Below are 24,128 nucleotides of genomic sequence, written 5' to 3'. Positions count from 1 at the left end.
AAGGGGTCGCATATTTCTCACATCCGCACAATATTTCGCTCATCATTTTACTAAAATAATAAGGAGCATTTTTAAGCCCAAATGGCATTCGCAATGGCCTATATACGCCAAAATTTGTAGCAAATGCAGCGATTTTCTGAGCCCTAGGGGTCAGCGGAATTTGCCAATAACCTTTAGTTAAGTCTATCAAGGTGATAAATTTGGCTGCTGCAACAGTTTCAACACGTTGCTCTATATTGGGGATTGGGTAGAACTCAGTACGCGTTATTTCGTTTAACTTTCTGTAATCAATACACGGCCTAGGATCCCTACCTGGTGCTTTAACAAGGATCATGGGTGAAGTATACTCAGAGGGTCCTGGTTCAATAATCTTGTATTTTAACATTTTTTCAATCTCGACTTTAAGAATTTCGTTCTGTCGATTTGTCATTCTATAAGGCTTATTCTGTACGCGTTTGTCACTGATTAGTTCGATATCATGTTCGACTAAATTTGTTTTCCCTGGAATATTCGAAAATATAGCAGAAAACTTTACCAACAACTTTCCCAACTGCAGGATTTGTTCATCACTAAGTCTTTCTTTAAGATTATCTTTTGCTATTATTTCATTAAAATCAAACACATTGGGGTCGGTTAACATATAAGGAAAATCCTCCTCTAATTCCGAGGGTTCAACTATCTCCTCGTTGTCAAGGAGCACCATATTCAAAAGTTCAGGTCTCTTATGATAAGGTTTTAATATATTGATGTGATACACTTTATTCCCTTCCTGATTCCCTTCAAAACTAACTACATAGTTTGTTTCTGATAATCTTTTCTCTATTTTCCCCGGCCCTTTCCATTGAGGAGCGAGTTTATGGGGTTGGTTCACTGCTAATACTAATACAGAATCTCCTTGCTGGAATTCCCTTTTCACGGCATTTTTGTCATACCATTTCTTCCTTTTGTCTCTCACCTCTTCCATTTTCTCTGTAGCTAATTCTCTACTTTTCTTTAACCTATTAATTAATTCGAAAACATATTCTATTACGGTATCTTCTTTTTCCTGAGGATCTAACCATTTCTCATACAATAATGCGACAGGTGTTCTGAGGTTGGTCCCGTACACTAATTCAGCTGGACTAAATCCTGTACTATCATGCGTTACTGTTCGCAGGGCAAAGAGAGCGGCAGGTAATTGTACTTCCCAATTTGGGGCAGCTTCAATACATAATACCTTTAAGACCCTTTTTATTGACCTATGGAACCGTTCTACAGGATTGCTCTGGGGGTGGTAAACCGAACTTCTAGAAATTCTTATACCAAACCTCTTCAAAAATTCAACGGTTAAGCGACTCATGAAAGATTTTCCTTGATCAGTTTGAACCTCCCTTGGAAAACCCATCCGACTAAATACCTGCAAGAGTGCACTTACAACAGATTTCGACGTTATATCCGGTACCGGGACGGCGTCAGGATATTTAGATGCTAAGCACGTAACTGTAATAAGATATTTATTACCTTCAGTAGATGTAGGCATAGGCCCGCAAGCATCTACATTAACCTTACTAAAGACTTCCGATATCACAGGTACTATTACCAACGGTGCCTTCTTTTTGTCACTTGCTTTTCCTACACGTTGACAGGAGTCGCATGTTTTAACGAATTCCTCAATGTCTTTATAACAGTTTGGCCAGAAAAAATGTCTTAGTAACCGGTCTTTTGTTTTCAGAACTCCTAAGTGACCTGAAGTTCCTTCATGACAAATTGCTTTAATTTGCTCTCTGAGGTTTTCTGGAACAACAATTAAATGTTCTTCTCTTCCTAACTTATTTACTTTCCTTTTTACTAAAACTCCATTTTTTATCCCATAACTTGTTTTACTTCCGCTTTTTACTAGTTCTAATAAAGGGGCAAGTTCTTTACTTTTTTGTTGTTCATCAATGAAAGTACTTGAGTCAATTTGAATTGCAGGACTTGTGGGGACACAAAGGTCGACAGGAGGTAATATCTCTCTGTTTTCAGACCTCTCATGAGCATCGTCCTCCTCTTCCAATTCTAACTCATTCTGCTCAGAATTTTGATTCGTCTCACATAAATTTTCCGCTTCCTTTAATTGTCGTGCTTGAGATCGAGTAACGACCGCATTAACATTACCGACATACGACGAATAATTTTTCTCAGTTCCTCTGAGAAGAGCCGCTGTCTGGTTGCCTAATATATATCGTCCTTGGTCTAAGTGGTCTCCTATAACAGCTGCTTTGGTGGTTACTGTACCCAAATCGCATTCAATATCTACTTCAGCAACAGGTAAACAACAGGTAAACTTCAGCAACAGGTAAATATGATCATCCAACAAATGTCGAACCCACACATGTTCCCCCTTCATTCTATCTCTGTCTACATATTTCTGACAAATAATATCTACCGTTGCTCCTGTATCTCTTAGAATAGGTACTTCAAAACCATTTACTCTTTCATTTAACGTATAGGGATCTAACAGATTCTTCTCTGATCTCCCGCTTATCCGATACAAATCTGCCTTTTAAGTTTTTAAATTAGGGCACTGAGGACGTAAATGGTCAAAAGATCCACATTCATAGCACTGGAGTCTTTTTCTCCTATCAAAATTCGAGTCCGACTTTTTCCCAACATTGCGTGCATCATCATCTTTTTTAAATTGTGTACCTTGAGGGTTTTTTCTATTTTTGAAAACGTTACCAGTGGACTGAAAAACACCCATTTGTCTACCTGATATTTTCGTTTTCATTTCACCCAATTTCGTTTTCCCAACCATCGTCTTTTTCGCATCTTCAAATTCCTCTATTTTACCCACAAACAGTTTTGGTGAAGTGATCGTAGCCCATTCATCTATAAAATGTTCCTTAAACTCATTAGGCGTGCGCCTTTTAATCTGATCTACCAACATTAAATCCTTGTTTGTTCAAATGTTTCGATTTTTAATCCCTTAAGCCACCCATCTAAAAATGTCTTAATTTCGTGATAAAAATCGTACCACGTAGAATCCGGATTTTTCTGAGTCTTAACAAGGAGTTGCCGAAACTTTTCCGCACTTAATTTAAATCTTTTTAGTAATTCTTTAATATGTTGGTAATCTCTAGCCTGTTCTTCAGGTTCCCTAGCAATTATATTATTTACCTCAACCGGAAGGACACCAATGAGATATGACACCCATTGATCCGTGGGCAATTTTAGAACTTTAGCTTGCCTTTCAAAAAGTTCTAAGAATAAACTGATATCATCAGTTTTTAAATTAAACTTGGGCATTAGTTTCTGAAAATTCTGATTAAATACCGTTTCACCTCCAGGTTTAGCAGATTCAGTGTTCTGTTTTGCTTTAAGGCATTCTAGTTCTAACTGTTGCTTTTCAATTTCTTTATTTTGTTGTAGTATCTGAAATTCCCTCTCCCTAGCTTCCTTTTCTAACTGTAATTCTTTCGCTCTTGTTTGCTTCTCTAAGTTTTCCTTTTCTATCCTATCAGTCATAATACTTTCTAACAAATTTTTAACAAATTCTTCTTCATAATTTTTACTATTCGTTATTAATTGTTTTAAATATATCACTTTCATATCTTCTAAAGCTATTTCCCCAAGTTCTGAAGCGACAAGGAATAGATCCCTTTTCTTAGCTTTCCCCAAAAATGCCATTTTCGCAAAAGTAATTGTTCAAAACAAATAACTCAAATAGTTATTCACAAGTAATACACATAAAAATATATCAGAGATATAAAAAACACTTTCTTCTTTCTTACAAAATTAAGCAAATAAAAATAAAAGGTTAATAAAAGCATTAATCATTTTGGATTTATTTCCATTCAAACATAAAACGAATAAACAACCTTACTGAATACTTCGTATAAAAAAATAATAACAAATTCTTTTCATTTGGTACAGCCAGACAGAAAAAAAACCAGAGTGGCGCCAATAAATATAAACACCTTTAATTAACTATCGTTTCAGATACTTCCGTTAGCAACCACATGGCCAACGCAAATTCGATAGGCGCAGGTTTAAATCAGAACACTATTAGAACTTTTCTTTACTGCTCAAAGCTTTAAAACGTAAAATGAAATGATAAAATTTAACATTCTACTTCTCAGAAAATACGCATCCTATTAAAATACAGCACTGGTGTGCTTTCATGAGAAAACCAAAGTAACAAGTTTTTAATATCTTCAACAACTTATTTCTTTCACAAGAATTTAACATACATTTTCTTCTAATGACTTAGAAGTGAAAATTGCAATATTGCACTGATGTGCTTTCACATATACACAAAATAAATAGTTCAGATTCTATCACACAAATTGATAGCGAAACGTTAAATATAAATACACTGATGTGCTGTTTATTTACGGAAATGGATTTTTCCCATTATCATACAAAAGAAAAATATCTCGTTAGATATATAAATGCAACACTTTGATTGTTTAAAAAAAAACTCTTATGCACTGACGTGCTATAAAATGCACTGATGTGCCACGTGTTAATGGGAAAATGTTTTCCCGAATATACCACAAAAGGAAAATATCTTGTTAGATATACTATAAACCAAACACATTGAGTGTTTAAAACTCTTATGCACTGATGTGCTACTTCTGCTTTGGGAATTGATTTCCCGAATAAGTAATAAATAACTACATTATACACTTCAGGCCTGGAAATGAATATTGTGGAGAACACATACCTGGTCTCTTGTCACACAAATCTCGGTTGGAACATCCAATTTTTTTTATTTTCTTTTGTCTGTGACGTCGTGGATGCTTCAGTGAAAACGGAATCAACACTGGTATTGGTGATGCATCACTTTTTAATAACACAACATATCACAGATACAACATTAATACATTTAGAAAACTTTAGTAGATATCCGAGCTGGTGACACGATCAGAGACGGTAACGAAGATGGTACTCGTCATCACTCGACAAACAAAGTCTCCACACCTCAGCTCGCTGGCGGAGCTTCCCAGCACTCTCTCTCTGACAGGCGTCTCAACAGCAGTCTCATCTCTTTACGCATGCGTAATTCTCAGTTAAGTCGTTGCCATTCACAGTTCTTTAAATAAGGTGTTAAAAGGAATTACAGTACTCGTAGTGTGAGGAGTTTGCTAACGACGTTCTCTCTAGTCAAGAGCATCATAGGTCTTTCTAGTAGAGTTCAGGAGCGTTCTTTACAGACTAACTCCTTCCGCCTCCAGATTTTGTTCTCCTCGGACACAGAGGAAGCCTCATCGCAGGAATGAACTTCTAGAGAAAATACCCATCTTCATGAAGAAAGATTTTACTCTTTCCTGTTACTTATGTATATCAAAACGAAAACTCAGAATTTATAAAGAAATTGTTTTGAATTTTCATATTTTTACTGTTCCTATCTGCAAACCTGACGTTCTTTCCAGGAAGTCATGTGTTTCAAAAAGAAGTTTTTATACAAAGAATAAGGATTTGAAAAGGAAGTCAGTTCCAATTTAAGGGAAAGGAAATAAAATTTGGTATATAAAATGCTACTTTTATTCCTTCTGTAATGCAAAAATCCTTGAAATATCCCTTAGAATCAATCGAAAACACGAAGAACTAGAAACCAGACATAAAAGGCGTGTTTAATTTTCTGTAGCTTTTTATATTCAGTGTTGAGAAAATACATTTCTGGGTGCAAAAATCGAATGTCCTAAATCGAGGATCGCGCTATCACATTTATGTTACTTTCTCCTTAGCGATGAAACAACTCACGAATATAGAAGTATATGTCATTTAAAACCATTCATTTTCTCCCATATTCTAAAACTTATTTTAGAATTACTCATGTTCCCCCCTTTTTCAAAATTCTTCCTGCTACCGCGAAATCGGAGAGTGCATCCTCTCCCACAACATTTTTTTTTTTTTTATTGATCGTTGTTAAATAAATGTAGAACAAAAAATACTTAAAGAAGGTGAAAGAATCCAACAATCTAATGAAAAGTTTTACGAATCATAAAAATAGGAGAGCGCTTTTTATCTATTTCTAATCTAGAAAAATTACAGGAAAACATTTGATAACCTCAACCAAAAAGGCACCCTCTTTTGACAGTAGCATAAAATGCATGGCGGGAAAAGTTAAACTGAAAGATAAGTAGTTCGTAGCGTAAGGTCAACATCATGACAGAGTTGGATTGAACTCATCTTCGCTGCACACAAATATGCAAACTTTGCGCCTTGTGACGTCGTGGATGCTTCAGTGAAAACGGAATCAACACTGGTATTGGTGATGCATCACTTTTTAATAACACAACATATCACAGATACAACATTAATACATTTAGAAAACTTTAGTAGATATCCGAGCTGGTGACACGATCAGAGACGGTAACGAAGATGGTACTCGTCATCACTCGACAAACAAAGTCTCCTCACCTCAGCTCGCTGGCGGAGCTTCCCAGCACTCTCTCTCTGACAGGCGTCTCAACAGCAGTCTCATCTCTTTACGCATGCGTAATTCTCAGTTAAGTCGTTGCCATTCACAGTTCTTTAAATAAGGTGTTAAAAGGAATTACAGTACTCGTAGTGTGAGGAGTTTGCTAACGACGTTCTCTCTAGTCAAGAGCATCATAGGTCTTTCTAGTAGAGTTCAGGAGCGTTCTTTACAGCCTATTCCTTCGGCGAGTGTGAAAAAGAGTGCAACGGGATATTTCAAATTCTAATTTCAAGTGTTGTACGACTAAATAAAGTTTTCTCATGTAGAAGGTAAAACATATCATTAAGAAGGCATCTGATGAATTGAAATAAATGGGGTGCGATTGGAGAGGCGTAGAATTGAAGCAGGGAAGACACTGGCTCAGGTCTGTATAGATCCAAAAGTAGCCGAAAGAGTCGTTTCAAGAACCTGAGAACTGATTAAGACATTGGTTTTGAATATAGCGAACAAAGGCAAGGCGAAAACAACAGACTTTTGTCCACAAAGTCTCGTTTTAATGTACTTATGCATTTTCAATTTTTCAGTGTATGTACCGCAGTTATGTTGGTTAAAATCATATAAATGCCTGCAGTAATATCGTACAAATGTCGACTGCATTGACAAAAACTCTTCAAAACTGCTTTTGCTTATTCAAGTCGTAATGAGGAATGCCGCACATATCTCTGCAAGCAGCCTGTCCTCTAAGATTCGAAATACTGAAGGTACAACTTTGAGACTTTCATATACTTGTTGAAGTTGATACATGTTGAAGTTGAAGCTAAAACATAAGCCTGTAAAAATTCGCTAATTTGCCATTTTTTTTCTATTGCAATTCCTTAAAATCATTATTAATCGGAAACGTTCTTTGTTGCAGCTTTACCTCTAGGAATGTTTCAAGATCCAGTTTTCAACAATGATAAACCAAAGTGAGTTACTTTTCATTTATTTCTTTAATTCAATTTATAATTCGCATGTTCGGATTAGAATAATTTCATTTCATAATATTCGTCCTGATTTGTCCTGATTTACACATTTATTTCAGCTACTTGAACTTTGGAGCTCTCGGTTCGTTGATGGGTCGTGAATTAATATATGCATTCATTGATAAAGGTAAAACAAATTTTTGCACTGAAACATACTCCAGCATATAAGTAGTAAAAAGTACCACATATAAATTAATATTAAGTCTTACATTTGCATACCATAAAATAAAAAAATGGGAAGAAAGTGTTTTGCCATCACAACTTCTCAAAATAAGCATTGGGTCTAATGAGTCCAACCATTCAAGACAGATCGCAGAAAATCTCCCTTTCTCTGATATTAGGGCACGAGAGCGAAAATTGTTTTTTTTTTTTTGGAACGTGAAAAATTTCAAATTTTATGTCTTTTTATTTATAAAAACTCGAGACTTCTAGATTTGACATGCGAGTTTTGTGTCTTATTCTGATAAAAGCATCTTAAATGATCTGCTAAAATCAAATGCACACTTTCATGTAATATAATTTAAGAATATTACGTTACATGGAAGAATTATGTATTTAATTTATATTCTGATAATTTTCCTCATATCTTAAATATAGGCCGATTGTAGGCATAAGGAGTTAGACAGTTAAAAAAAAGCATTTATCTATTCTCTTCTTATACGTAGATTAACCAAATACCCACATATCCTTAGGCAGAGATGTATATATCTCCTGCACTGGTTTTCCTAAAAATAATAATGTCAACACTGTGCAATACCTGTGGAAACGAAACACTTAACTGAGATTTTGTTTAATAAAAGTTTTTAAAGAACACCGTTTGGACCTGACGTGATCTGTTATGTAAATAGCGAATTTAGTGTTGAGAAATATGATTATTTCATAATGATTCATAAAGAGCATCATTTAATTATTTGTCCACTTTTTCATACCTATTTGCGTCAATTAAGAAATGAAAGAGAAATTTCAAGAACGTTAATATCGCAGATCGTAACTGCGATACGAAAACGTTGCTAACTAGACGTTGATCTCTCTCTATCAGAGATGAATTTTGGGGGTTAAGAAGTGGTCAAACAATGAAACACGAGAATATTACTTCTATTTGTTATTTTTGGATGCCTGAGGACATGACGGAGGACGGGGACATCTGGTATCTAACAAAAGTAAGCAGGTATATGTTCTACGCCCTCCACTCACTATCTTGAACCGGTAGCTCCCTCGAAACCCATGCTTGAGGACAAGAAGCAATTCCAGCAATTTCCAGCAATTCAGTACTATGACGCATTGCCGCGACAATTTCGCGCAGCCAGAGGAAATCGTTATGTTGGCTCCAACTATATAGCATCAAAAATACAGCAATCTATTTTGAAGTAGGGAGAGCTTGCTTGGAATGACACTTAAGTCATTGACCACAGTCCACCCATTACGATGATCATTTACGATTGCTTTATTCATTTTTTTTTTATCTCACAGAAAACCTTATCTAAAATCCCTTCTCATTTACTCTTCAGACTAACTTTTACAAATATTACACATAATTTACCAGTATTAATTGAAGTCGCACTCCTGTGACCCATTTTTTACTTTATTAATAGTTTTCGATTAATAATTCAAACTTGTTCATAAGAAATGAACACTTTCTGCACATCAACTTAAGTCGAGGGACTTGACGTAGAAGGGGAAAATTCTCAGAAAAACCCAGGTAGCAAGTTACCATTTTCACTTCTACAAAGACTTGAACGCCAAACAGTAAGCGATTATCGCTCAGATTGGGATCACGTGATCCTTCAGAAGCAGAACTTTCGTCTTATTGGTTGATCTCTACGCGGGACAGAGCTGCAGCCGAAACATTTTCGTTCAGGTGTCAAGAAATCCCGCGTAGCCGGTACATCGTTTCCGTAGCTAGGTGGAACTTCGTCCCCAGCGGGGCTCTTTTTTCTAGGAACTCTCCCGTCTAAATCAGTTCTACCAGAATCTTGTTTCTCAGAAAAATTCCGTCTAGCAGGGACCTTCTCTAGATGTGATAACCTCTTTAGATGACATATCAGAAACTCATGTAAAACTGGTTTTTATTGAACAATTACATAAATTAAACTTCTCCGATATGGACACAATCAAGAAATTAACCCAGTTCGATGTATCCTTAATCCAGCATCTTGAACCCTAGCGCATCAACCATGTGATTAAGAAAATCGGAAATTGTATAAGTGATCTGCAGTTATTAGTTGACAGTAGACAGAATTTTTTGTCAGATATTGCCTCTATGTTACCGGACGAGCCATTTACAGAGGGCCTGCGCCTTCAGCAACGTTTCGCACGTGATCTTGATTTTTACAAGGACTGTATTACTTCATTAACTGGTAAGTGTGCATTACTTCTTTCCCCTAGAACTGATATTATACAATTAAATGCCAATGTTAAGCCTAAGCTTAATGAGCGGAAAAATTATGGGAATCCAGTATCGAAGATGTTGTTTTTAAAAAGCCAACCAAAACTAGTAAAGCTGCTAAATGTACTCCTCCCAAAAGTGATATTACACTAAAAAATAGATTTGCTAAATTAGCTGATAATATTACTGAAAATGATAATAATTCATTAGATAATAATGTAAATGTTGATAATAACCCTGACAATAGTGTTAGCAATAATTCTCGTAATCATGTTTCTCCTAATGAGAGTTCTATTCCTAGCAATTATGTTGATTCTGATAATGTGCTTAATATGAACGTTCCGGCAAACTCTGCTGACAAGAATAATGATACACCTCGTAAGGTACCTCCTATCATGGTGAGACCCCCGCAAGGCACAACTTACTATGTCTTTGCTGTCAAAAAAATTCCCAGCAAACAAGTTCTTTGGCCGCACTACCGGTGATTTTCTAAAAATTGAACCTACTACACTAGATGACCATCGAGTTCTTAGCAGTTATTTTGATGAAAAATCCATTGAATACCATCTAATTAAGCCTAGGCACAATAGGTCGGCTAAAGTTTTAATACGAGGTCTGCCCTCAGATTCCAACACTGATATTATCTCAGAATCCCTTCGCATAATGTTGTCAAGTTAACTAAGTATAAGACTAAGGCTCCCATGCCTCTATTTCAGGCACAATTAATACCCAACGACAAGATCGAAAATATTTATCTTGAAAAATATCTTATGTATTTTCATATCTCTATTGAAAAATATGAGTCTAAAACACAAGTGCCTCAGTGTGACGATTGCCAGAAATGGCATCATTCTTCCGAGAACTGCCACTTTGCAACCCGTTGTGTGAAGTGTGCAGGGTTTCATATAACTGGCAATTGTGACAAAAGTCACACAGATAAACCTATTTGTGTAAACTGCCAAGGCCCCCACGTGGCTTCCTATAGGGGTTGCCCTAAGTTTCCTAAGACTAAGAAAAGTCAAAAAACATCCGCAGTTAAGATAGGCACCAGTTATGCACAGGCACTGCAACCTAAGCCCACTCACGCCTCTGAAACTACCAATAGTCAAACAGCTGCTGCCGATCTTCCACACAGCAGTAATAATGCAATACCCAATAATAATTATAACTCTATATGATACTCTCTGCCTCAGTTAATTGTACGCAATCCAATATTTTTGAGTTATTAAATATTATGAGAGAAGTTGAAAATATGTTTGGCCATAATATTAGTAAAATTATTTCAATTTACAAAAACAAAATGGATGAACTCAGGAAGTGTGGCAGTATACTTAACAGAATTCAAATCCTGTACCTCATATTGGAGGAGATACACCAGCTTGACAACAATACACCTTAATTTGTTATTATATCTACTGTACTCATTATGTATCTCACTAGTTAATCCCTCTTCACCTTTTTCTGTTTCCACCTGTTCCGCATATTAATTGTAATTGTACAGTTACTGGTATTATTGGCATTTTTTTATATCACGGTTTTTGTTTGCCCACTTACCTTCGACCTCAATGGTTATTGCACGCGGTAGGAGTAGTTGTTTTTGGATTCTTCACAGAAATATGTGTCTTCTTTTTATGCACAATTTAAGTTCGAACTTTTCTGTACTTTCGAAACCTCTATGCGTTCGAAAATCGACATCTATGTTATCTTGGGATAGCGACTTATTCGCGGGTGCCCGTCAAAGCAAGCTGCAGTGCTGTCTGAGCCGCCGAAAACATCGCGGACGAAAACGTCGCGGCGAAAACTGTTATATAAATAAATTAAATTATACCTTCATCACAGCGGCGTTTATTAGGAGAATGGAAAATTAAGCAAGCATAATACTGCGATGAACATTACTACGACTAATATATAACTGAAGTTCAGAGCTAAAAGTAGGCAGATTGCCCCAAAACATAGAGGGCATCATTTAACGCTCTGAGAGACGAACACAAGCTAATAAAGAAAGAGGAAATCACATTAATCATTGCATCTCGTGACATTCGGAGGTATAAAATAACAACAAAAACATCGCGGCACAAAACATCGTGGGAGAAAATAAAGCAAAGAGAAAACATCGTGGTACAAAATATCGTCGTCGAAAATAAAGCGGTTCAAAAACTTGGCAGTTTAAAAACATCGTCGTAGAAAATATCGTGCTAAAAAATAAAGTACCTACAATGTGACGATAACATCGCAGACATGTATTTTCAGGCTTTAATATTTGTAAATGGATATTTGCATAATGATTTGTGAGCGCAAGATGGAAAGAAGGATAATTCTTGCTATCATATTTTTTATTAACTAATAAATTTATAAAAAACAAAACACGAAGTTAAACAAGTCATTTTTAGATCATACTTTTTATGAAAAATTACCAGTAAAACTTTATAAAAAATAATTTATTAATGATGTTTGTTAGTTAACTATGTCAGTTTAAAATTCTTTTAAGTGCTGTATGTTGCATTAATTTTCTATGTTTAAGTTTCCATTTTACATTTTCAGCAAATCTTTATTAGTTAATAAAAAAAATATGAAAGCAAAAATTATCCTTCTTTCCATCTTGCGCTCACAACTCATTATGGGAATATCCATTTACAATTATTAAAGCCTGAAAAAAGAAGGTCTGCGATGTTATCGTCCTGCGATGATTTGTCGATACTTTATTTTTTACCGCGATATTTTCGACGACGATGTTTTTAAACTGCGAAGTTTTTGAACCTCTTTATTTTCAACGACGATATTTTGTAGCACGATGTTTTAGAACTTTGTGTCCCGAATTTCCCTGTTCAGTGCAAAGGACGCTATTCTGTCAGTTATTCACATATACCCTAGTATTTAAGTAAGCTAAATGCGCTATACTTTTTTGGATTATGCCTAATTATTTGCTGAACAAAATTACAAATATCTGAAAAATTTACTCATCTTCTTTCTGAGGCTCACGCGTAAGAGAGTCACCTACACATTTTAAGCATGTCGAAGTGTTAAAATTTTCGAATTGCCATGTACAAAGCACTAACATCTGGAAGCTCTGTAAAAAGAATGTTGTTGGCTTATTAGTACTTAATACTATTAGGCAAAGAATGTTTTAAGTTGCTAATAGAAGCAATAATTTCCTAAATTTATAAATTTATTATTTACAAATGATTGCTTAGCAGTGACATAGTGTGAATATTCACAGTTTTCGGACCACTGTATACTACACAGCGGTACAAAAACTGTGATAATTCCCATTTTTAAATCCTTTTTCAAGGATTTAAAAATGAATCTGCGTATAGCTTCAGTCAAAGTCTAAATCAAACTTAAAGCTGCAACTAATAGTGCAAAATTTCAGAAGTTAGCCAGGGAAGGATATTTTTAATGAATTGCTATAGAAGTTTGAATATTTCTGTTAGAAACTCCATACTTATACATGGCTCTTACGTTAGCCATTTGTTGAGAATATTTAATCTCACTCTCCTGCGCAATCTTTCTGGTTCTTTGCCTGCGATTAGGTTATTTGATTATGAATCTTTATTTTCTCTTTTGCCCAATAACGGTTTGCATGTGTTTTGAGAAATGAAAAAAAAAAAGAATGAAGTAGTCACTGAATATGATTTTGAGACTATAAGAAATATTTTAAGGTGTCTTCGTAAGGAATAGTATTTAACGAGAAGGGGCAACAGCGTAAAACGTATTAGAAAATGAGTTTATCTTCTACTAGTTTATCTAGTTACTCGTTGCATTTAAGCTATTGTTTATAAAAATATTTAATATATGTATTGTGTCATATCTCTAGCAAATTAACATGAAAAAGATACAAGATGATGTTGTAGCTGTCAGTGGAGGTTTGAGAGCAGCTTATTGGGTAAGAAATATGCTTGAATTTTATAAAATCACAGAATAAATATTTAATTAAAATGTAAAATAAAAGAAATGTAAATTAATGCATAAGAAGTAAACTAATCTAATTTAATAAAGAAGGAAAGGTTAATTATATAAATTTAAGCGATTCTTTAATAAGTGCATTTAACCGAAGCAGAAGAGCGTTTACTTGTAATTAAATTACTAATTATGTCTGGGCCTGTTCTGTTGCCCTTTATTCAGTGTTATAGTTAGCGAAATCATCATCATGATAAACTATGAAGCAGAAACAAAATAGGAAGTATTTAATACTGAATGTCAGTAAAGCATTCAGAGAAAAAATTATGCATTTAGCTTGTAAAGTTGCGCGCCTCAAACCTGCACGCAACAAAGTGGTGGCTGCTGAAACTGGAAATTAGACAGAGTCTTGAGAAGGGTTTAAGTCCCTTTTTATTCAACTTTAGAAAGTACAAATGCGTGCTCTTGACGCTCACAAACTACGCCGACCCGGCGGTAAAATAAAAATAAGAAACTGAAAAGAGATAATAACAAGAGACTAACTACGAGGCTCTCTAAACGTAACTAACCTCACCGCGTTTTACACTACCGCTGATACTTCAGCAAACTCTGAATATTACGTTGAAAGATTAACAATTTGCCTAGGCAAGCACACAGGCCGAAACGCGTGGTTCTTCAACTTTTGACTAACTACCTCCGCGCTCGTGAAGTAAGAAAAGCACCCTTCGAACTCGTTTCCTTTCTATTTAACTCAGAATACTTCCGCTGATAATTTGAATCCTTGCGCGTTCTACTAAAAATTTACATACTCTGGCATTGGCAGTTCCAGGGGAAAGTAAGGCTTGACAGAAAAGATAGTTTAAACTTAAAATAAATGTTAGTTAAAATAAATATAAACCCTACATTCGCCGCTGCCAGAATTTGGAAAACTTGGAAGCAGGTCCTACAAACGACCTGTTGAAAGGTTTCTACAATTCTGAACTAACTTTTAAGAGCCTCGTTTACATAAAAAATGTCTTATCTCACAAAAGGTAATAAAATTTCTGAGTATACTTAATTAAATCTCTCTTCTTACAGCAACTTTTCCTGGACTTCAGCAATCAATCTTGTTCTTTTCCTTCCAGCATCTGGAAGGAATAAGTATCAGTATCTTTCTAAATACATTATAATTTACACTTTCTTGACACTGAATACATTTTTGTTTTTAAACGATTTATTTTCCTTACTTAACTGCTTACTTCACATTCATTCAAGTATTCAAACATTAATTTAACTTTACCCTGGCTCTCCACCATATGTGGTGTCAAACGGGAATATTCGTGTTTTGGTATTCCAACACTTCCCCTAACCACCATGATTTGTTAGAACTGAACGACCAAATAGACACACCTTACTCAACATTCTACAACTCGATGAGCTACTTTAACATTCTTAAAATTCAAGTGTAGGTGGAGAACCCTACAAAACACATTCATTCTAACTTCCCCCTCGTTCATCACATGCAGGCTTTCGCTCTAAAGCATGATTTTATTTACAGTTTAATACTTAAATTTGAATTCATTGCTTTTGAGCATTTACTTTTAGCATCTAAAATTTTATGCTTCTAGACTAAATTCTACTTTTACATAACTTTCAAGTATATTTACGTATATTTACAAAATTCTAATACATATGATTTTTACAATTTACCATAAAATGAATAAGAGAAAAATAAATTTTTACTTTACTCATTCTTCGCTAAGCTGGCGGCACTGAAACTAAAATTCTTATTAATACAAGAATACGAAGTTATTTTTATCTTCGGCCAAATTTTGGCTTTAACATAACAGAATTAGTCTTTCGACCAACAGAAACTGCTTGTTCTTAGATTTTATACTGAAAGAAAATACTACTTTTGCCTTATCTAAATAAGGTAAAACAAAACTAAGTCTCAACCGAGACACATTGACTTTCGTCAAAACATAGAACTTCGTATTTACGCATAACATTTTGGAACAAAAGAAAAATTTTATAGAAGATTTTTAACTTATCTTTGAGTTTTCGATGATTGGAACTCCGTCATTCTTTTCTGGCAGAACTGTTCCCACGTTATAGGTTTCATGGACGTCAATCTTCTCCTTAATGACCTCCGAGTGTCGTCCACATTAATTTTTCGTTGTCGTCCTCTGCATGCTGGCCTCTTGGCGTAGTAGTCGTCGGGTTGCTGTCTTTTTCGTTTTTTCCCTGGACGGCTGGTCTTGGCGTCCTCCGGTCTGGAGTCATTCTTGAATTTCTTCTGTTGTTGCTGGTCTTTTCGTTCCTCCTGCTGTCTTTTTATTTTCCGGAACGGCGGCCTTGTTTGCACCCGACTCTCTGGCCCTGGGAGTGTTCTTGATGTATAATTTCTACTGCGATACGTTGTAGGTGATGTTTTCCTCTTTACCAAGGTTTCTTTACGCGGTGGCTTTGCATTCTTGTTTTTCTTAAATGCTGGAGTCTGAAAGTTTTCGTTTTTTCTTTTCGGTACCGTCGCCTGGGTTGTAGAAGGGCTAGGTCTCTCTTCAGTTCTCTGCTTCTTGGGTGGTGGAACGGGTGACGTTATTTCTGGACCTTCTACTTCTTTTACGCTTGAGTCCTGCAAGAAACTTTTAAGGATTTCAAAATCATTTTGATTATAGTATTTTTTCACCTGGTCTGGACTTGCTTTACAGATTTCGCGCGTATCTGACGCGCGTTTAAGTGGAACAATTTCTGTCCATTTTGAAAAATGATCTACAATTACTAAAAGAAAAAGATTTTTATTTAACTCGCTCTGGGGGAAAGGACCAAGAAGATTTATGCCTAAAATTTCATTCGGAAATGTAGCGCGAATGCTATTTAAATACCCGGCCGGGCTGTAATTAATATCATTTATTAACTGACATTGATTGCAGGACCTGACATACGCAGTTACTATTTTGTACAATTGCGGGAAATATACCGCCTCGCGTTCCCTTTTTAAAGTCTTTCTGACCCCTAAATGACCCGCTGTTTTCGCGTCGTGTAATTCCTTCAAAATGCTTAATCGAAGCGAGGCTGGGATTACTGGTTTGTACTCGAGATTTTCGTTTGTTGTTTTCGTATAAAATAATAAATTATCTATTATTTCATAGTTTTCTGCTCTATTTCTCATCGCATCGATATCTGTATGTTCAAAGCTTTCGGGGTCTTTCAAATATGCATAGATACTTCCAAATTCAGGATCAGCTTTAAGTTCAGCGATAATTGTATCTCTAGAATCTAAAATTTTTTAAGTTAACACAGCACATTTAAGTTTATTACCTTCATCGTCCAGTTTTATACGAGAAAGTGCGTCAGCTACATTCTTTTCCTTACCCGGTTTATATTTTATTATTGGATTATATTCTTGGAGTTTTAAAGCCCATCTTATTAACCTGGGCGTTAGGTTTTTCCCCGAGTAAAGTCTACCAACAGCCGCATGATCCGAAAAGACTGTTACTGGCGATTTGCCGAAATAAACTCGAAATTTGTGTACAGCCATTAATACGGCTAATGTTTCTCTTTCTGTAGCTGTATAATTCCTTTGTGTCTGATTCAACGTTTTACTAAAAAATGCCAGCGGATGGTTAATTTGCATAAGAACCGCACCCACCGCATAGTCCGACGCATCTGCTGCAATTTCCAGGTTTTTATCCCCCTCCGGGAATTTCAAAACAGGGGCACTGATGAGCGCTTCTTTTAATCTTTCAAATGCGGTATTTGCTTCCGCTGTCCACGTAAATTTACTTTTATTTCTTTAAATTACTAACAGTGGTTCAACAATATTAGCGAAATCTTTTATGAATGACCGATAGTAAGAACATAACCCAAGGAAAGAAGAAAGTTTCTTGGCGGTGTTGGGCGGTGGGAAATTCTTGATGGCTTTTATTTTTGAATCTTGCGTTTCTATACCGTTTTGCGAAATTTTATAACCCAGATATTTAAGTTCTTTAGTTGCGAACTTGCATTTTGAGGCGTTAATTGTAAGACCGGCCTCTTTTAATAATTTAAACACTTCTTCTAGATCTTTAATATGTTGTTCCAACGTACTACTCGTTATAATTATATCATCTAGATAGATTAAAGTCGATTTTCCTAGGACAGGCTTTAGAACAATGTCCATAGCTCTCTGGAATGTTGATGGGGCCCCACACAACCCAAAGGGCATGCGTAAAAATGCATAAGTGCCCGATTTTGTTATAAACGCGGTTTTATATATGTCTTCGGGTCTCATAGCTATTTGATAGTAGCCACACGTTAAGTCCAAAGTAGTCATGTATCTAGTAGATTTAATGTTTCTAATAATTTCCTCTATAACCGGCAAAGGGTAAACTAGGAATTTAGTAATACTATTCAGTTTTCTGTAATCGATAGCAAATCTCCAAGCCCTTTTATCCGAAGGAGGAAACTCGTTCTTTTTCCTACATAGTACGACTGGACTCGCGTACTCACTATTTATGGGCGTTATTATTTTGTTCTTTAACATTTCCTGAATATGTTCTTCGATGATTAGGTCTTTTTGTTTATCATAACGATACGGTTTAGTCCTACAAGGTTTTTCGGCAGTTAACTGTATCGCATGCGTAACTATTTGACAGCTACCAGGCCTTTCTGAAAACAAGTTTGAAAAAGTACTCACCACTTGCTGGATGGCTTGACTTTCATGGTCATTCAAATGGCTAAGGTCAACTTGCGGTTGTTCCACGGGTTCCACCACACTCTGGTCCATCTCCAGCACAATAGAACTGTCCTGAAAATTCAATTTGGCCCTCGCGGCCCTTAAAAACTCCATACCTAAAGTAAGAGGATTTTGCAAATGTTTTACTACAAAAATTAATATTTTGAGGCTTTCCTCTTTTACCTGTATGTTTAATGATAATTTCCCGATGCAGTGACAGGTTTTTCCTTGCGCCGCTATAATTTCTGTGTTTTGTTTTTAAATAATCGTAACCTATAAAAATTATTTTTGAAAAATGTCTCACTCATAAAATTACCTTCTGCTCCTGTGTCGATGAGGGCTTCTACTGGTACATCGCCAACCAGGACTTGTATAATTGGTAGATGTGAGTTCTTTACGATGACCGTATTTAAGTGTCTTTTTGAAGGTTTTTTTAAAACTTCCGGGCTCTGGACCCTCGCTTTCACAGGCCCCTCTAGTCGTTTAAAGCTTTCCTTTTAACTTCTGCCTTCTGGGTACGCGGACGTTTGTTTTCGAATTTCCTTTTTGGGCCTTGACCTTCGAGGTTCGATGAGTTAGCTTGATAGCTCTTTCCCCCATAAGAGCGGTTTGCATTTCTGGTCTGCTCATTTGAAAATTGCCTTCGGATCCCTTGAGAATACGATGCCCCTCTAGCTTTTTCCGCTATTCTGCGATTTTGAAACTTCACCGCCAATTCGAAGAGCTCCTGCAATGTGCTTGGTTTTCTAATTTCGAAGTAGTCTTGAACAACAGGTAACAATCTTGGTAAGATTATTTCAATAATCTCCGCGTCGGGTTTCTTCCCATACAGCATATCCGTCAATTTAATTTTTCGCAGAATAAAGTCCGTTAACTCTTCTATAGCCCGTTGATAGAAACTATATAGTTCGGCTTCTAGCCTTGCTCGATCTTTCACTATGGGGAAGGCCTTTAATAACGATTTTTTGAAATTTTCAAATGTATATGTCTGGCCTCCAAATTCCCCTAATAAAAATTTGCCTATATTCTTCCACCATAGCGCGGCCTGTCCTCTCAGTGCAGATGTGGCGATGGCAACTTTTTGTCTTTTAGGCACAGGGTAAAGCTGAAAGTGATTGTCTAGGCTTTCTAGAAACATTGCCACCGAATTTTTTTCGTCGAAATTGACGTTTGGCTTGATTTACGCTCTCAACGTCTGGACCAGGTATCCAAATCCTTCCAAATGGCTTGCCATTTCTTGTTGTTGTCCCGCGGCTTCCGTCCGATTTTCGGCCATTTCAGTTCGACGAGTGTTCGGGCGCCAATGTAAAGTTGCGCGCCTCCAACCTGCACGCAACAAAGTGGTGACTGCTGAAACTGGAAATTAGACAGAGTCTTGAGAAGGGTTTAAGTCCCTTTTTATTCAACTTTAGAAAGTACAAATGCGTGCTCTTGACGCTCACAAACTACGCCGACCCGGCGGTAAAATAAAAATAAGAAACTGAAAAGAGATAATAACAAGAGACTAACTACGAGGCTCTCTAAACGTAACTAACCTCACCGCGTTTTACACTACCGCTGATACTTCAGCAAACTCTGAATATTACGTTGAAAGATTAACAATTTGCCTAGGCAAGCACACAGGCCGAAACGCGTGGTTCTTCAACTTTTGACTAACTACCTCCGCGCTCGTGAAGTAAGAAAAGCACCCTTCGAACTCGTTTCCTTTCTATTTAACTCAGAATACTTCCGCTGATAATTTGAATCCTTGCGCGTTCTACTAAAAATTTACATACTCTGGCATTGGCAGTTCCAGGGGAAAGCAAGGCTTGACAGGAAAGATAGTTTAAACTTAAAATAAATGTTAGTTAAAATAAATATAAACCCTACAAGCTAACATTTTTTACAGTAAAAATGTTATGGAGTCTAGATTATGAATTTCTTTATTTTTATTTATTAGCCTAAAGGGCGTTAGCCCAGAAGAATCTGCATGGATGTATGTATGTTTCTCGCATTGTGTTGTAAAACAACGGTGAGCCACCGAATTTTGAATAACGTAATCCTCCACCGAATATGGGCATCTGGAAGCCCTAATTTTGAATTTGTTTTATTATTTATTTCATATTTTGCAAAACTTAAACTCAACGATTTCAAAGCGAGAGATGGCATCACTGTACTGTTTAAGTGCGAAGAACATGATATTTAATAAATAAAGGTAACACACAGAACGTTAAAAAAAAGCCCCTTTGGGCGTAATATAAAATCTGAAATTATTTTTTGAAGTACCGCAATCTGGTAGTAGTAGAAGATTTTGTTACCTTTCGTATTAGGAATGTTATTCAGTAATTCTATTCAGTTCAAAGTTCTCATTCAGGAATATTAGAGTAGCTTATGCCAAGTGTATTTCCGTTTTCCCTTAAATATTTTAAGTATGGAACTTTTTCCTGATATTCTTGCGGAAAAGTGAGAACGTTCAGAAATTTAAGGTTTGCAACAATTGAAAATCATCTGCACTTGAAAAACAGTTACAAAAATGGTAATGCATTATATTTAATTAATTAATTAAAATTAAAATTTATATTAAATTATTGAATTAAACTTAGTTAATAATAATAAATAAAAATTGAAAGAAATTGAACAAATCGCTTAAATTATCGCGAATGTTTTAGAATGAAAATTTCTGGCAAAAGCTTATTATTTGAAATGAGAAATATAGTCTGCTGCTTTTAAATTTATTCATCTTTCAAAATATATCATATAAAAAACTGTGGATTGAAAGACATGTTTTTATACCTTCCGAAGAGAAATATTCCTATTTTATAACTCAAAAACGTTGTGAAATAAATGGTATTAAAGTTTCTAAGTTCAGAGTAAGCAAAATTATTAATCGGAAAAGGAAAAACCGTTAATCATTAGTTTTAGATAGAAAGAAATCTCGAACCGTACATTAAAAAAAAAACGCACTTATTGTTTCTAATGTTTTTCAAATGAAATCATTGTTAACAAAAAAAAAAACAAAAAAAAAAAATTCTGCCAACAGAGAAATCAACATCAGCATCAGCAATAAATAAAATAATAAATCAAAATTTACAAATTAAAAAGCTTAAAAAACATAATGTTCGCCAGATTCTGTAGCGGCATGTGGAACACTTTATGAAAACTATTTAGCATGAGATAAATGGAAATACATTGTAATCCTTGATAAAACATGGGCTTATCTAAATGAACATCAGCAGAAACAATAAATATAATTTCTGTGACAATATCTCCCGAAAATGCGCCTGAGTGAGGATGCACCATCAAAATTCCGGTGATTTTTGCTAACTTTGTAACTCAGCTGTGGCTAAACCCTTATTTCAAATTTCAAAATTCTTTTTTGTATTCTCTAGCCTTCTTTTTGTATTTTGTTTACCTTCGTCTGTCAAATGAAACGCAAAGAAGTCCCTATATTTTGTAGTTTCGAAATTCCAAGTGTTTCCATAGCCCGAAAAAGCGTCATAATGTTTGCTAATCCAGATCACGATAGAAAAACGTAAGTCTACTATTTAAAAATATTGATCTGTTTACTATGCTTACTATCGAAAACGAAGAAAAGTAAAGGAAAGTGTACAAATCTTTTCCCATTCAATACAAAGAAAGTTTCAGTAAGGGTTTAATTATTGATGCAGGATTCGCTTACAATTTGAATAAAACTATTCAAAATAAGAAGAGTGGAGAAAGATCTTCAAATCAACTCAATGTAATTTCAAGAGAGAGTTGTATGTCCGATATTTACGGAAGAAATTCCATTCCTTTACCCAAATGATTTTTAAAGAGTGAAACTTCATCAAGATAAAGCAAGAAGCATCACAACGTTTTTTGAAATAATGAAGGACGGTGTAGGTACTACTCACATACTTTTTCAACGCATTACTGTGAAGTTCCCTGACATTTCGCCTGTCGATTGACGTACCTTTGGTCTCTTGATAAGAGCTCTGTCTAAGAGCAAACCCACCTCGATGGATGAACTCTGGAAAGTAGGTACTCACATTATTCATGGAGAAAGCTACAGCAACACTGAAACAGGCAACCCGTTCTTCAGGATATAAATACCAGTCGAACTACCAGTATTTAGCGAATTTTCTCCCCTAGGTTTGTGTCGGGTCGAACAGCGCTTATAAGACGATACTTTCAACCACCAGTAGCAAATATTTCAAACCAATCATACTAGTAGCACTTCTGAGAATTAGCAGTTTTTCAGATCTTGGGTGTGGAAAATTTAAAATTTTATAACTAGTGAAATGACAGTGCTTGCCAGATCATATTTATTTAAAAAATATCCTTAGAGCTTATTGTAACTAACGCTGTGCAGCGGCAAAATTCAAAAAATGCAAAAATTAGAATAAACCCTTGAATTTGCCGACTGCAAGGTGCGATTTTCTTACTTCCTAAAACACGTAAACACTGCTGTAATGAGTATAGTCGTCCTCAAAAGCAGAAATTCTACACTGCTGGCCATTAAAATTGCAATACCAGGAAGGAATGATCCGACAAACGTCAAAATCACATGAAAGGAATTGCAGCGCATTTAAACGACACCAAGAGGGAGAAACGACATCTGAAGTACTGCATAAAAGAAAAGCTGTGCAGTGGATTTTTCATTCGGAAAGCGCTTTGTAAGGTTGGAATTTGCTCAGAATACCACGTTATGCCTCGAATAAAAAGAGGAAATGCTTACCAGCAAGTGTCGGAATTTGATAGAGGCAGGATCGTCAGGAATATTAAAGGTGCAAGAAATAGCTCAAAAAATGTCTGCGCTCAGTCTTATTTGAAACATCTTCTATCAATGCGTCGGACATGATTCGCTTTTATCTGATCTTTTGTCCTAAACAGCTAATTCTTATTAGATGTTATTGTGCCAACGGCTAGATACTTGCAACCTAACGCAGTTGTCGGAAATTATTACAAATAGCGTTATACCTGTAAGAAACGGAAAGCTCATTTCCAATTTTGAAGGAGAAAACCCAAGGAACGGATCCCATGATCTCTCACCCCTCTTCCGCTAATCACCAAAACTCGAGAAAGGGCTTTCAGCTCACCATTATTTTAAGCCCTTTCTAGGATTTGAACCGTCCCTAACGATAAGGCAACCAGCGGTCTAACCACTGTACTGATCACAGCGGCATTTCTTATCAGTTTACTGTATGTTCTTAAAAGTAATCAACCACTCTTCAACACTATAACAGCAAAGGTTTATTGATTGCTGGATAAACATAATGCAGCCTATTTAAAATCTATCACCAGCCTCAGGTAATCCCATCTTAATTTTGCATTGGGTGAAAGCCAGTGGAAAAACAGAAAGAACAAAAAATAATTTGATTAAAAATACCGGTTGTTTAATAACATTTCTCTCAAGGTTCTCTTTTCCAAATTATCACACCCGACGGTACCGTGAGAAAATGAATAAACTTGATTATCAATTAGCAAAATGACTGCTGGAATATACATTCAGATGAGCATAACATGGCATCAAATCTCAATTAGGAGTAATTTTAAAGCATCTCAGTTCATTATTTAGCTAAATCAATTTTTTTTTTAGGGAAAATTGTGTGGTAATGCTAAAAGCATTAAAAATAAAATTCCTATATTATGTACAGATAAATACTGTGATTAGGACTTGAACATTTATAGATTTATTTCAGTCTGTGTACTCGCCGGGATGCAGGTGTGTGGAAATGCGGAAATTTCTCACACATTCCGTTATTATATATTCTTTAAAGT

At 35.7% G+C, this 24,128-nt stretch overlaps 2 protein-coding genes across 3 annotated transcripts in view; one reads left to right on the top strand and one right to left on the bottom strand.

Annotated features, from left to right (window-relative positions):
* Positions 1–24,128, bottom strand: part of LOC146996120 (uncharacterized) — a 408,015-nt gene that overhangs the window by 130,531 nt on the left and 253,356 nt on the right. The gene's annotated exons all lie outside the window — the stretch shown is intronic.
* Positions 1–24,128, top strand: part of LOC118197750 (neprilysin-2-like) — a 52,516-nt gene that overhangs the window by 12,454 nt on the left and 15,934 nt on the right. The window contains exons 3-5 of the mRNA XM_085819754.1: positions 7,302–7,353; positions 7,470–7,537; positions 13,611–13,679. Of these exons, the coding sequence (XP_085675880.1) occupies positions 7,520–7,537; positions 13,611–13,679 (87 nt within the window). The 5' untranslated portion in view covers positions 7,302–7,353; positions 7,470–7,519. The remainder of the gene's footprint in view (positions 1–7,301; positions 7,354–7,469; positions 7,538–13,610; positions 13,680–24,128) is intronic.

The sequence above is a fragment of the Stegodyphus dumicola genome, chromosome 7, assembly GCF_044657685.1.
Source record: "Stegodyphus dumicola isolate Sdum_Otavi_A_Nest chromosome 7, ASM4465768v1".
Lineage (NCBI taxonomy): Eukaryota > Metazoa > Arthropoda > Arachnida > Araneae > Eresidae > Stegodyphus > Stegodyphus dumicola.
This window is presented reverse-complemented; position numbering and strand designations above follow the sequence as displayed.